Here is a 16,000-nt window from a genome sequence, read left to right on the forward strand (position 1 = left end):
ACAAAAATGTCATAGCTACATTGCAGAGCTCTTAAGCTTGAGAATTTAATATATAAACTATATTTATGTGGCTATATATATTTCATGAAAAACATTTAAAGAAACTAACATCAAGGAAAAAATCATGAGTAGTAAAAATGGGCCTGCACTGGTCACGAGAAAAATGATTTCACGTACATATGAGTTTCTTTTCTCAAGCTACTCATTTCACTTTACCCACTCTATTCCCATTTAAAATTTGTCTTTAGTCACAAAGTAGGTACCTTATTATTGCTTTCCTCTGCCACAGAAGGCATAAACCTGCACATCTGACATTTTTATTCAGGACAGAAAAAGGAAATATGTGTTTCCTCCTAACATTTTTCTCTGTAAAGCATGGCGGTGAGTCTTATGATTAGGTTGGTTAATAAAGCAGTTTCTTACAAGTCAGGCCAGTAAACTACCAGCAACAATGGAGTAATGACTTCTGCTTATTTCTGACATGAGGAAATACACTCAGGTCAAAGGTCTATCTCTCTCTCTCTCTCTCTCTCTCTGTCATCTATCATATACTCACATAACAAAATATAAACCCACGTATCATGGCAGTCCTTCTCATACTCCATGAAGGACAAAAGATGAGAGAAAACTCCTGTGTCATGCCACATGAACACTGTTATGTTCTGTAGAGAGTCGTGTCCTCATTCTCAGAGGCACCAATCCTCTCATAAACAGGGTGCCTAAGTCACAGATTTTACACTGGACAAACAGTCTCTTGTTCCCTACTGGGTGGAGAATGCACTTTGTAATTTGGTTTCCGGTAGCCGAGAGCAATAATGAAACTTACTGCTATTCCTTTATTCCTTACTGCTCATCGCACACAGCCTTGTAAACCACAACTGCATTTACACAGACCCAGCTGAAAACTGGAATGAACAGGTCAAGCTTTAACACAAAAGGACAACATTACTCCACTGTGCTTATCGTCAAGTCAAGCTAACTTGTTCCCAGGAGCTGTAAAGAGCCATGACAGATCCTTTTGACAGTGGCTATCTTTACCATTCAGCTCACTAGAATAGTGTGGCCTCTCTCAACCCCACAATGTCTCCAGAAAAATGGAAAGGGCAGCAACCTCTTTTAGGAACTAAATGAAAATGTATGAAGACAGATGTTCCCTGTTGTGACTCTCCAGACCCTCCACTTAAGTTCCCCTCTGACACATAATTTGTGAGGTGAAGTGACAGAGGACCCTTATAAACGGAGGGAAACAGAGCTGGACCTTGGATAAGGAGGCAATTGGTACAAACGGCTGGGATAATTTTTACATGTTATCTTAAATTTAAAAAAAAATAGAGAACGCATCTAATATGGGATGATTTTTTGCTTCCGGTAAATAGATATGAGTTACAAAAATGGATATTAGCATCTAAGAAAAGCTTTACTATCTTAAATTTTATAAAAAATTGCTAAGTCTTAAAGTCTTTAAAAGAAATTAAGATCAATTTGAATGAGTTTTAATTTCATATACAGATATTCAGAATATGTCACAGCTATGTAATTGTTTATATAAAAGCAGCATACAAACTATAGTCATTTTCCTTAACTGAAAGGCTTTCTTTTCTTTTGTAAATATTTTGTTATATATTTTTGGTTCTGACCAAGAGTTGGATGACATCTGTTCCTCAATATATCCTCTCCATAGATTTCAATATAGGTTTATGACGCATTTGGTCGATTTAGGAAATAATAGATGGTGCTTAAGGTCTGCAGATACAGTATAGATGAAAAAGAAAACCTACATGTAACTGATTCCATGAAAAAAACAGTAAACTGAAAATCAGGAGATCCAGATTTTCATTTCAGTTCTATTCTTACCTCTGTGATCTTGAGCAAGCATTAAATCGCTTAGACCTCAGTGTTCTCAAAGAAAATGGAGACTGGACTGTAGATGATCTCTAAAGTCTCTTTCAGTTTAACTTTCAATGAGTCAATCAGTTAAAGTTTCCAACTTGTCATCTCCTGGCAGAGGATATTAAAAGCCTACCTTAGGCAGAAAGAAAAAGCAAAGTTCTCATTCGAATGAGCTCACTGTGTCTATGGATCCAACCTGTTGAACTTTCCAAATGACACAGGTTATACGCTACTAAGATTCAATCAAGGCTGTAAGAATCTTATTGATGGTCAGTACATTTTGTTTCCATTGGAGAGAAATGAGATATATCCATTCCCAGGTATCTTAATATTTTATAAAGAATTTTGGGGAAGAATCCACTTCAATTTATTAAGAGAACAAGTAAATGTTGCAGTGTTAATATTTTGCTATGATCATCACCCTTTTAATTGGCCTGAGTTTCTCAGATGGCTGTTCTTATGCTGGATTTTTGTACTGGAATGCTGACGGCCTCCCCACAATATTCTTCTGAACTCACAGTAATGAAAACCAACCTATTTTTTTAAAGCCTATAATCACAAACGTAAACAGTCACTGCAATTGTGTAATTAAAAAAACTTTTCACTGAAGTCTCAGACAGACTCCAGGAAGTCTTACCTGGGGTCTGCATTCTGGGAAGTTTCTGGGTGTTGCTAACATGATCTTTCCGGCATGCCAGTCAGAAACTCAAAACACTCTGTACTCTGCACTCGCCTGTTCTCTCCCTTTCTCTCTCCCTCTCTCTCTCCCTCTCTCGCTTTCGCTCTGTGCCTCAGACAGTTTGGAATGCAGAAAAGCCAGAGCCGATGCCAGTCGAACTCAATCCTTTTTGTTTTTTTTTGCCTCCCCGCTCTTTTGCTACCGAGCACTAAACAATAGCCACCCTTCCTTACTCACTGCGTCTCTCTCAGCACTGGGCGCAGGCAATCTGCTGCAGAAGCAACGTGATTTACAACGCTAGGTAATTCGTTTTTTTCTGTCCCAAGGGGCCGTAGGGTGGCTGTGTGCATTTGTTTTAAGAAGTGATTTTTTTTTTCAAAACAGAATCTATTTCAAAATCTGCCCTATTATGAGGACAGGAAAATAAAACAAATTTCAGAGATTCTTACTTGAATGTTTTTATGCTGAATTAAAATACAAACTTTCCGAAGTACAAAAACCAGTGTATTCATGTTTTGATGCTGCACAACACACACACACACACACACACACACACACACGCTATACCCAGACTTGCTTACTGTGAGGTCACCTGCCTGAACTTTTGCAAAGGAAATATTTCAGAGAGACAGAAAACTCCATTTCTAAAATCGCCTATTCAGGGATCTCTAGTTAAGGAAATCTCTACCTTTTAAAATGAAGAACAATTGGAAAACGAATTTATAACTGAGGTTTTAACTAATGAATAATGATGTAATGCTGTGATAAATACTGTCTCTGTTACCTATTTTGCCTTCAATCAGACATAATATTTAGGGTTTTATTTTCTTCATTCCAAAAAAAGGAAGGCAGGTCAATGATGTCACCTTCATTATTGGTATGATGACCTAACACATTATGCAGCTGCTCAGTTGCTGAGGTTAGCATGTCAGGATCAATTAAAAAATTCACAGTCTGAATCACTAGGCAGACTCTGCCTGCCACTTCAGACAGTGGACCAGGACAGACACGAGAGGAGCACAAGGCCAATCTGTTATCCACCACTCAACAAACAGCTGATGGAAACACATATATCCTCTCTCGGTTTATGTGTGTGTATATATGTATTAACGTGAAATACATCTCTGACACTATCTAGATATACATCTATACACATATTACGTATATACCTACTCATGCGTGTATATGTGTATATATAATACACACGTGTGCATATGTGTGAATGCATGCATATTCTTCGGCACACTTTTTTCAAATAAGACAACGATTTAAAGTCTTTTTTAGTTAAGGCATGATTTATTTTTGTTTTTCTAGTCTCATCTTCCTTCAAGATTCATAAATAATGCTCTAACACTGTATTTTCCAACTGTTACTTTAGATGAACTACTCCTTTAAACCCTATTGCTACTCAAATAAGAATCGTGGGGAAAGAAAGGCACCAGCAAAAGTCGTAAGAAAGGAACGAACTGAGGGTTTATGAAGACTTACAGACCACAGGTTCCACCCTCACCCGTACGAATCAAAACACCGACAACCCTGCCTTCTCCTCACTGGAGGTGACACACAGCTTTATCGTTGTCATTCATCATCAACCTTAAAATAGCGCAAAGCACACTGAAATTATTTTTCCTTGTAATTCCTCAGAATAATTCTAAGAAATAGGTCATGATTTCCATAATTCTACCCAAGAGTTAGAACTAAGAACAGGGAGTCTAGGTTACAGAGAGAGAGATTTCAGCTCGATAAAAGGAAGTCAGAGCCATTAGCAAGAGTCTTGTACAGGGGCCGCTGCTGCAAGAGACAGTGACCCCTAAATCTTCCCATCCAGACTGATGGGACATGTGATGGCCCACTGCGTGAGGCAGTGCCCAAACTGTGCTGCTGAGAAATGCCAGCGCTAAGAAACAGCTAACAGTGACCTTCTTTCCTCAAATGACAGAAGTTTATGTACATAATTTTCTCAAGTGTGAGTTTTTATTCTTAAATATCGTTAAGAATATTCTTAAATAAATCTTAAAGAGGCCTAAATGGTTCCTAATTCAAATCAATAATGACATGTTCGGATATTCGAAGATTAATTATAACAATAATTTATTGTGTTGTGCAAAAAGCACTTTTATTGCTGGAGTCTCTAATACCTGAGTAAATCTGAAAGCCGCTGTTGAGGAGACAATTTTCTTAAATCCAAGGATGATGCGGTTCCGTTATCCGGCACTTCAAACAATACACTTAATTATGTATTCATATATTAATAAACGTTATTTCTCTATTAACATTCATATTAAACTTCATTTATTATTTATTAAGAAATAAACGCTTTACTGATTCCCGTACGAAGCTCTTTTTACAAGGAGGCATCTCTGCTGGTGATTCCCCGCGTGCCTTCTGGCCTGAGTGCTGCTGCCTCTCTGACCGGAAGCTCCTCCCTTGCCTGGTCTGCGTGCCACGCTCTTACCTACACTTTAAAACCCAGATTTCAATTATTCTCTTAATGTGGTTTAACTTCTCTCCTATCGAGAGTTGCTGTATCTTTTTTCTTTTACTTTTTTTTTTTGTGCTACTCTTTTTTCATAGCTCTTAGGAAAAGAGCCTAACATTCTGTGCAATGATGTTAATGTCCTCTTCCTACTGAAATGTGAGGCGGTCGGGCGCAGGGGCACAGGGGCTTGGTCTTGTTTTTGGCTTATCCCCAGAACTCAGAACGATGCCCGGCATTGAGAGTCTTCATGAATGACGGATGGGAGAACGGATGGATGAAAGACTATATTTCACTTATCAAACCTTCTGTAAGTATTAAGACTTAGTGCTTTAGAATAGCTTCGGGACAGGGACCTTTCTACACCCATTCCCCAGTGCCAAGGCCCAGCACTACACATGTCACGTGGTGGAACGAGAACATAAAGGAAGTTATCTCAGGCTTGCGTGGTATTAAGTAGCTAATTAAAACCAACAGAATTACGCACCAAAAGAATTGTTACTTCATCATTTACCCAGTTAGGACCTACTTGTAATAGGTGGGATCCTGATCTGCACAAGTGGCTTCTCAGAGTAAATTTCACCACCTATGAACCCACAGCCACGTGCTGTGCCACCACGACCAGGAAAATTCAGCTTCTGGGGTGGAGACCGAAAAAGAGACTGATGAACTCTGAATCCCCTACAACACTGGGAGTTCTCCAAGAAGCTGGAGAAGCGCGAGTATAGGCTGCACCTTCAGCATCAGCTCACGCTAGAAAGCGGCTGAAGTCCACGTCCACGCAGAACATCCCTCGCTGGTTAAGAGCAGCCTCAGGGGCTGAAGGAGTTGGGAATTGATGTACTGGATCAAACAACCAGAACACTTAACTCAGCACCAGGCACTTTCGCTCTGGATGTGTGAGGACACTTAAGCCATTTTATTCCTGCAAATAATCACTATGTTGTAATTATCTGGTTTCACATTATTCTAAGAAGTTGGGTAGGGTTTTCGTGACTAATCCATCTTACGTAGTCATGATTCAGCATTGTACTTAATACATGATGGTATTAGGTTGAACTACATGAAAATGCCATTTTTGTAAGTCAAAAATAGTGAAACATCAGCGATGATCAAATAAATAATAAGAAAGATTCAAACACTGAATGAAGGGTTGGACTAGATCATTTTAAAGGCCTTTTTCAGTTCCGGAATTCTATGATAATATAATTCAAACATAAATAAGAAAATCAATCCATTTCAATGCTTGGTCACCCTGTCAAACTATGGTCTTATTATATACGAAAATAGCACTTTGTTCTTGACCTTCTTGGAACTTATCACCATTGCAATTCATTCACATACTGGATGTCCATCTGCTCCTCATCCATGGTGGCAGGGACTATACCTACCTTGTTGCCTGCTGTTTCATCACTGCAAAGTACAGTGTCTGCCTCTTATAAGTGCTTAATAAATATCTGTTGAATAAAACGAATGTCTTGTAAACAGGTATAAGTGGACTCCTGAAGGCTTTAGTTATGTGAGTTTCCAAATTCAGTACCTACAAATATTGGTTTTGTTTCTAAAAGGCTAGGATATTTTTTTAGTTATGAATCAATCAAATAGTCCACTTTGTAAATTTTGAAGAATATAGAGGGTATATTTTCTCCCTAACCCCTTAGAAAAGTTATTATGGAATTCTGACTTCAGTATAAATATAGAAGTCAATGGGACAGCCATTAAGAAACCCTAAAACCATAAATGCACCATTTTCTCAAAGGGCACAAAAATAAGCTAGCTGCATATAATTAAAAATTACTTGCACATTTCATTTTTTATCAAATAAATAAATAAACAAAAACCCCTGCTAATACCCATCTTTCTCTTTCAAACAGAACAACATCTCAACGGCGGTCAAGCTGAGGTCGACACCAGTCACATGTGTGCTTCTGCTTTTGAACAGCAGAGGTTCAGAAACACAGCTTCTTCCATCAACACAGTTTCTTCTAAGGTCTCCCCCAAACCAGACTGGCATTCCGACACTGCGGTCTTCCCACTGCATTCTTTTTAGAGTTCAAATTAGAAAAGAGAATCATTGTGTGTAATTGGAATGACAAACTCTAAAGTCACCCACTTTTTCAAAAATGCCTCTGAAATTCTACACCTTATTTAATTTTATTTGCATATCATTGGACCACAACACATACATATAAATAAATACACACTGCTGTTCTTACGGCAACAAAACAAGCATTGTAAAAACTAGAAGATCTGTTAGTCATAGGTTTAGCAAAGTACTTAGAAAAGGCACATGCCAAAAAGTGACAATCATGATAGCCAAACAGTGTTTTTAAAACTTGTGGCTAAGCATACAGCTTTACACCTTGCTCTCCCAGCGAAGATGACTGAGTAGACTGCATTTCCTTATCTGAAATGGCAATTGGCAGGGAGGACATATTAAAGGGAGTAAACAAAATCAAAGGTCATCACTTTTCTCAATACCCATGCTCTCATATGAATAGGACCATATTTCAAAGAAAAATAAGCAAAACCTAAGTGGAAAAATAAAAGCAAATCATTTCCTAGTTTTATTTTATCGTATGAGTAAGAATATACTACAGGAACAAATACAACACTATTTCTATGAAAAATTTATTAATAAACACCATAAGTAACTAAAAGCATTTTGGGGATAGGTTAGATATTAACAGGTAATAACCCTGTGTGTGTGTGTGTATGTATGTGTACACACACGCACACCAGTGTATAAGTATCCGTTAGGTTTACTGATTTCCTATTAAGATAATCTGCTATCTGAAGGACTATTAGTCCATCTTTCCCATATAATGCAGATAACACATCAGTTTCAGTAAAAATAAGTCATTAAGTATTTGTTTTGCCATAGTTTTAAAGAATATTTGTAACTGTGAGTTATCTTTCCCATAAAGTCTACTTAGAAAAAGCATAGACGTTGCGGTATGGCCATCTTTGGCATACCACTGATTCACAACATATACATGTCCCATGTAATTCAAAATACTACTGCATACTAAAGGTAAAGTTGCCCTTGCTTAATTTCCATATTTGTTCACAACTAACTGAAGTAAGCTAAAATCTAGAAATCCAAGATCTATGTCATTTAAAAAAAAAATTGGAAAATTCTAACGGTAGTTTCCTAGAGCACAGAGTTCTAAAACAAACAATCTACGATGCCAATGTTACTATTTTGCCCACTTACAGATGAGGAAATGGAGACACGGATGGGTCTGACAGAGTAACTCTCAGGTCACGGTGGCAGAGCCGGAAGCCAAGCTCTGCTGGGCCTTACAGTGCTTTCCCGTAACCACTGAGGTATATTACACTAAATTCCTTCTCCGAATTTATCTTTAAGCGGCATTTGGGGTTATTGTTTTTCCTCTCCACAGCTTTCTGTACCTCCAAATTTTCTACGCTATTATTAATTTTATAAAAGGCTTGCGCATTGCTTCAGATTAGAGTTGTCAGCGGCTGGGGCGCTTTTCTTCAGTCTGCAATAAAGCCCAGGGTCACAAAGCGTGTATCTCTTAGAACCATATACTAAGTTTTAAAAGGTCCTCATTTGTGCTTTTGCACTTACTTCAGCCGCTGGTGACAGCTACATTTCCCAGAATCAGAAAGGCAGCTCCTGACTTGAAAATGATCATTTTGAGTGAGAATCTGTCAACGTTTTCTTAACGTCTAGGCCCTAGGATATGTGGGGGCCAGTAGAGAGGAATTTAAACGGAAAAAAAGGGAAAGGAGAGATTCCCGGTAGTTTGGCCCCGAATTGTGTTCTCAGGAAGAAATCCAACTCAAGAGAGAATGAGGGGCCTCTTCCGTCAGCTATTTTTCCCTCTTCCATTTTTAACATACTTAATATGAAACAGGGCGAGGAACTTAATTGGACCTTATCCTTCATATAAATAAAAACAGAGATAAAAAACTCGTATTACAAATGTATATTCAGTCTTTGGTTTGTAAATATTCCATATATTTTTTTCTAAAAGAATATCATCCCTTAGTCCAACCTTTAAAAATGATGTTTGTGGTTTTTTTTGTTTGTTTGTTTTTTGTTTTTTTAATAGAAAATCCATTTCTCAAAGGAAACTTTAAGTCTTTAAGCAAGGGAAATTGAATCTGCGGCACTTCTACCCATTATTTCTGAATCATTAGGATGGTGATAGCAATAAAAATAAGACCCTTTTCAATTATATTCTAGGATCCAAAAGGGTTTTTTATCATTTTATCATACTAGTCTCACTACATTTTCGTTTCCAATATTACATTTCAAAATACGTTTCTCTCTATTTTTTCCCCTATTTTTTTGAGGATTAATTTTGAAAGTTCCTATGTAATGACATGAGATTTTTTTTAAGTTCAAATAAAGGACCTTTCAATCGGTTAAAGTCAAGTTTAAAACATGAAAAAGCAACTCCATAAATCATCATTTTTAGTTCTACAACGTATCAGTATATATAAAAAATGACTTTCGAGAGATTAAAACTTCCTTCTAAATTTCTGCAAGGACAGTAAAAAAATTATAGTTACCAAAAAAAGTTCTACGTCATAAGAAATGAATTAGGTATTCTCCCAGAAAAGGCAAAAGCAATGGTACAAAAGGCACAGAATTATGGGACAAGGAACATAATCAATTCATAAACAATGACCCAAAACAGTGACCCTACAAAGAAAACACAATGAAGTTCAGCGATGCAAGCACTGTGCGCAAAGACCGATGAGCTGTTTGCTCCAAAAACAAACAAGCCACATCTTGTTGTTTGCCACAAGGGATAACATTTTCTCTTGGCAATAAAACATGATATCTATATTTATTACCACTGAGGCTAAAGACAAAAAATATCACTACCAATGAAAAACTTGAAAATCTTCTATAAGAGATTTGTTTCAGTGGCAGTAGTGATGTAATTCCCCCAAAAAACCATATTCGAGAATTACGATCACGTGACTGTGGTATTCTTTAACCTACCTTCAATAGTGGTTACTATTAACAGATAAATCCGCCCCGAACATAGTAAAGTTAGTATACAGCTTGGCTATTTGAACTAATTTAAAACTAAATAATGTATTTAACACTCTAATCTTCAAATGTGATATTGATAGGAAACAAAAATAAGTGAAAAATAGCTAGATTTCCAGGAAGTCTAATATTTGAATGGTATTTTATGGGTGACAAAAACTGACAGATGAAAGAGATCGATGAACTTGCTAAGGGACCAGCCACTGACAACTAAGGGCGGCTCCCAGCCCCACTCTTAGGTCTCTCAGGAGGCCACCCACAGAAATAAGGACCAGGGTCTCGCAGGTGCGGGTGGAAGGCACCCTTTTCCCCCTCGTGTCAGGAAATAAACACTATGGTTTCTCTCTCACTGGCAAGAGAAAGTCAGGCCACAGCACTGCTTTTTAGAATATAGTTTTGTCCTTTGAGACAGTTAGGCTTGAATTTGTACAATTTGATTATTATGGATGGTGCTTTATCCTGTATTATCAGTTGCTGCATGATTAAAATTATCCCCTATAAAACATTCAAAATTTTCTAAAACTTTTATGATGCATATTTTAAATTTTACATCATGTAAAACATGAAATTAGAATATGAAGAATTGGAAAATGCTGAAAATATACTGTCCATTCTTGTTCAGTGTTTAATTGGACTTAATATTGATGAAGTGCTATTAAATGCCGACATGTTCTTTGTAAAGAAGTTCTCTAAATGATGCATGAAGTTGAATCGTTAGTAAACAGAATTTCATTAGTCACAGTTTTTCCTCTGACTGCCAACGGTAACAGAAAACCTATGTATTCTGTTTTTATATTTTCAAAGAGACGATTACACTATTTTTTACACTAAATAACAGAAGGTGACTTTGCTAATGAATATATTTTCGTAAGAGCAGAGGGCTACTGCCATTAACAGTGTCAGAGGACCCAGAAGTAAAGAACTCTGCCTCTTTCGTTCGCCACTCCAAGCAGGCAGAAGATCACGGCGGTCAAGAGGACTGGCTTGAGGGCCAGATCACCAGGTTCAAACACCAGCTGTGCCATTTACTATTTGTAGGGTCTTGGAAAAGCATTGCTTCAGTTTCATCAAATATTATAAAAAAAAGTAAACATATCCTTTTGGAGGCCACCATCGACCAACTACACCAGGTATAGATTTTGTTCTTCCGACTGGATTTTATGGTGTATATTTTTATTAGATTTTCTATACTGTTTTTCTAGCTACAAAGATCAACAAGGTTGTCTCTTCCCACCAATTATAGCTTCAGATTGGACAACAGACTATGTTGTTATTCATTACAGTATCCACGGTATTAAGCTTTCTGATATCTAGTTTGTAATTTAAAGGCTTGTTAGCCTCAAGAATGTTCCTTCTAATTTTAATGGTTACCAGAATATAGTGTGCTTTCAAAAAGCTATTTAAGAGGCCCTTAATGACAGCAACTAAACTTGGATACACACAAACACTAGAATTTTAAAGAGTTTGGTGATTTTTACGTTTCATTTAAAATAGAGAAGAAATATTAGAATGAGACACGATTACTACATCAAACCAGTCCTTCAGTTAGGCCGTGCAATATCTATACGGTGGCATCTTGGTTTACCCTGCAGAGATAAGGCTGTGCTTTCGACTGTTCCTACAAAGGAAGTCCCATAACTTAGAACATATGAAAGAAAGAAAGAAAGAAAAATAGGGAAAATGGAGAAAAAGAGGGATACAGTGAGAAAAATAAAATTTTATTAGATTTTTTTTTTTTTTTGAGACATAAACTTTTGGTAAAGTTGCCAATTCTGAAATAGCACAGCATTATCACCAACAGAGTGGAAATAGCATACGATAAATTTTGAAAGAAAAGTATATACTAAGGAATGTCTTCTTAAAGTCTAATGACATTCTTCTGAAAATCCATTCATGAATCTCACTTATCAACAAAGAGGGGGGTAAATTTCTACTAGTGAAAATTTTAATCTATTCTTATTCTCTGATAGAACTGGCACAACATACCTTGTTTGATCTATGGTTCACCATTTCACAGGTGGAAAATGCATGAACCAGCCTTTAGATGGGTACATGAGATTCCACGAGATAAATTTCTTTAAATTGCTATGCCAATTAAAAATGACAACAGTACGGCAATGGACTAAATGTTGGTGTCCCTCCAAAATTCACGTGTTGAACTCCTAATCCCCCATGCGATGGTGTTACAGGGTAGGGCCTTTAGGAGGTGATTCGGCCCCGAAGCTGGAGCCCTCACCAGTGGGACTAGTGCCCTTATAAAAGGGACCCCTGAGAGCTCCCATGCCCTCTTTCCGCCAAGTGAGCATACAAGGAGAAGTCAGCGGTCTGCAACGTGAAGAGGGCCCTCAGTGGACACCAAATCTTGGACTTCCCAGCCTCCAGCACTGTGAGAAGTAACTGTTTGTTGTTTAAGCCCCAGTCCATGGTATTCGCTTACAGCAGCCTGAGCTAAGACAAGTCATGAATATATTACCTAGGCATGAACATGACAGAACAGTTAAACTCATTTCTAAGCTTTGGGAAAGATTATGAAATTATAAGTATAATTCTAATTTTCTAATCAAAGTAACACATTTAATGATAAAGGCTCATCTACCCATTAGCCTATGCTATATCAATGATGTCAAGTGTTATTAGAAGAGGCCAAACTCTCTCCTCACTCCTGTTCCACATGCAGTGCCTTTTGGGAGGCTCATCTACCATCATGGAACTGTCCAGCTTTCAGTGGCTACTCCAAGGCTATTTTTATCTAATTGTTATGCGCACTGCCAATGATATTCTACTTTTCAAAGCATTTTTCTCTCTCCTCTTCCTTTCACTCACACTTACTGTATTATTTCACTGGCTCCCTCACTAGCTTATCTAGCTCCTAATACATACATCTAAATACTTCTCTGCAATTGTTACTTTTAAAAATTAATTACAAAAGATGTTTAAATATGTTTTTGATTCTTTAGATCTCATTATCCCGATTAGAGTGAGAGGGAAAAAAATCTAAAGGCCTCTAAGTGGAAAAAAATGAACTGAGATAAAAAAATAATCTTTCTTTACTACCACCGGTTCTCTTTCTAATTCAGTTGTTTATTTTCTTTCCATTCTATGAATTCATGTTATTTTCACTCTTTTCTACCTTGAATTTTTCCGATGTTACTCTCTACTCTCTACAATTAGAAAGAATGTGCCAAACTCAGACAAAATGAGAATTATTTTGTAAGCAGAAGGAAAGAAAATAAAAGATGGGAACTTCCTGTGATGCTATTTTAAGTATCAATTAAAATGAGAAAAAAAGTTAACGTAAGAATTTCTGAAGACAACAAGAAAGAAAATAGGCTGTAAATTTCAGAGAAAAGAAAGTAATCAGAACAACCGGTGAACAGGACAGCTTTATGAGAAGCCTGGGAGCTCCCTCTCTTACGCATTGTTACTACTGTAGAAACTACTGTAGGGCTGGTGGGTGTTGAGAGGGTCAGGGTCGGGCCTAACAAAACACGCTTCATCCCTGGAGGCGGCTCTAGTCTGTTTTGGACACAAACTCAACTAGATTTTCCACCAAGCTGATTTATTAAATCCTTCTGTTTGAAACGTAAACTAAATGTAAGCTGTTGGTAAACAGCTTAGCCAACCCTGGACTAGAAGAGAGAGAGAGAGAGAGAGAACAACTGTGGTAAGTAATGTTTAGATAATTTTGTTCAACTTACCTGAATCTTATAACCTTTTAGAAAAGGATCTATGGCAGCCAGGGGCCTAGATCAAGCCTCAAAAATAAACCTCAAGATGCTTTATAAACAAGTCCACCCCATGTTTCCATCTCCACCACAGAACAGAATGGGGAATTATGACTGTCCTTGAGAAGAAAAGAATTTGCCAAACTGTGCATGTAAAAATGGAAGAAACAATGAGTAAAGTCATGAGATATAGAGACAGGAAGCTTCCTAAGATGTCACACCTCAAATTTCTTTATTGGGTTGATTTAAACCCGTCCAAGTAAAGTGAGAAACATTTACACCTATTCTACTATCTTACTGATTCCACGATGCATTAGTTCAGAGGCACAGCATTTATGATCCACAGAAAGCTTGTTCCCCGGCATTGCTTTAGCTAAGTTTTATTCAACAAAGAGACAAGGAGAAGAAAATATCATTTTTTGACATTCCTGAAAAATCCAACAGAGGTTACTTTTACAATCTATTAGATTACAATCACCTAACGTAAAAATATAAAGAAGTTTTTAGTCTCTTAGTCAAATTCAATTTCTCTTCTTTACTGCAGATAAATAAAAAAGTAAGCTGTTTTAACGGCCAACTTAAAATCCTGCTACAAATTAATGACTGGAGAGTGAGAAGAAACTTAGCTAATTTTTAAAGCAGTGTATTTTAGTAATGTGAAAGCCACAGGTTGGCGTCAACATAATATACCCTTCTGGTTCATTCGCTCAGATTTTAGTTCGTTGTTTTCCCTGTTTTTGAAATACATCATAAAGAACTGAAATTTACCTTGAGCTCAAGCAGATTTCTTCTTCCTTTTTCTCTCTTTCTCTCTTCCCTCTTTATTACAGTTATTAGTATTATTGCCATTATTATTTAAGAATATTATCTCATTCGACTAAAAGTTTAAAAGGTAAAAACAGTTACATAATGAAAAGTTAATCTCCCTCTCACTCCGCTCCACCACATCTCCAGTTTTCTCCTCAGAAGCAGCCACTGCTAAAGGCTTCTTCTTGCCAGTCCTCGAAGATCTAAAATGTCCGCGTGCATGTCTCTGGGGCCTCTCATGATGTGGGACCCAACCAGGGCTGAAGAACAGAACACGCTATATCTGTTAAAAAAAACTGCTAGTCTAACTTAAATATAAAGGCCTATGACACAGCTTTATAAACCTAGCAAGTCGCTGGGCCACAGTTAACGCTGACTTCCTTCATCGTTATCCTTCCCCAGGTCCTCAGGCTTTACAGGAACCCCAACAACAACTCATACAAAGGACTTACCTGAATCACAAAAGGAACTCTTTATTTAAGACACTTTACTGCCATCTACTGGAAATTTTATGAAATAACTACAAATCGATGAAGACAAATGACATGCACCCCCCACCACCACCCCCCAACCCCCGTTACTGGACAACGCATGATCCGCACAACCAGAGGGCGGCACTGCCTTGGCACCCGCTTACCAGACGTGACCAATCTCCACCGTGGTGGGATGAGGATGGGGAAGAAGATAAGAGGCAAACCAGGAACCCACTCACAAGTCAGAAGGCGCTGCGGTCTGGCTCCTTGACTGAGAACTGAGAACTGATTTCCTTATGGAAAAAAACATTCTCGCTGCTAATCTAAATCTAACTCATAAGAGTAAAACAGAAATTGGCTTTAGCAGGGTAGCTTGAAAACTAAAATACAAATTTTTATTTTATTCATGCTAGTTTTGAGTTCCAAATAACTTCCTAAAGAAATTTAGAAATGTTTTCAAAAGGAATTGACATTTTAGAATTTAATTGGCTCACAAATGCCAGCCGCTTCCTTCTAATGGACGAATCTGATTAAATCAAGTCGGTTCTGTAATAACGCTTGCTTTGAAAATGTGAACTTTCCACCATAATCGCCACATAAGTGAACAATGCGCAATTACACAAATTTTTTAATCATGATTTCCTCTGCGAAAAACACTAGGTGAACAAAGAAAACTACACCCAGCTCACCCGAGCCACATTTGAACACGTAAAACGCTCACACACACACGCTACCAGCTCCCTCACTGCACACCCACGCCCATCCACCCGTGGCGTAACGGTGTTCTATTCAATTTCCAAAAAGCACTCCTTCCGTCACTTCGCAATAAACTTTGAAACTACTCGGAGGTCCACTATCACAAGTACATTTCAAGATTTTTTCCAAGGTAAAGTGCTATATTTACTGCAGTATTTA

At 37.6% G+C, this 16,000-nt stretch overlaps 1 protein-coding gene across 9 annotated transcripts in view; it reads right to left on the bottom strand.

Moving 5' to 3' along the window:
* Window positions 1-16,000, bottom strand: part of RASAL2 (RAS protein activator like 2) — a 246,775-nt gene that overhangs the window by 101,434 nt on the left and 129,341 nt on the right. For 2 of the 9 annotated variants that reach the window (XM_039881399.1, XM_039881397.1), the window contains exon 1: window positions 2,528-2,918. The exons of the other annotated variants lie outside the window; for them this stretch is intronic. In XM_039881399.1, the coding sequence (XP_039737333.1) occupies window positions 2,528-2,540 (13 nt within the window). In that variant the 5' untranslated portion in view covers window positions 2,541-2,918. Of the gene's footprint in view, window positions 1-2,527; window positions 2,919-16,000 lie in introns of those variants that run through there. 9 annotated transcript variants of the gene reach the window in all.

The sequence above is a fragment of the Pteropus medius genome, unplaced genomic scaffold, assembly GCF_902729225.1.
Source record: "Pteropus medius unplaced genomic scaffold, Ma_sr-lr_union100, whole genome shotgun sequence".
Classification (NCBI taxonomy): Eukaryota; Metazoa; Chordata; class Mammalia; order Chiroptera; family Pteropodidae; genus Pteropus; species Pteropus medius.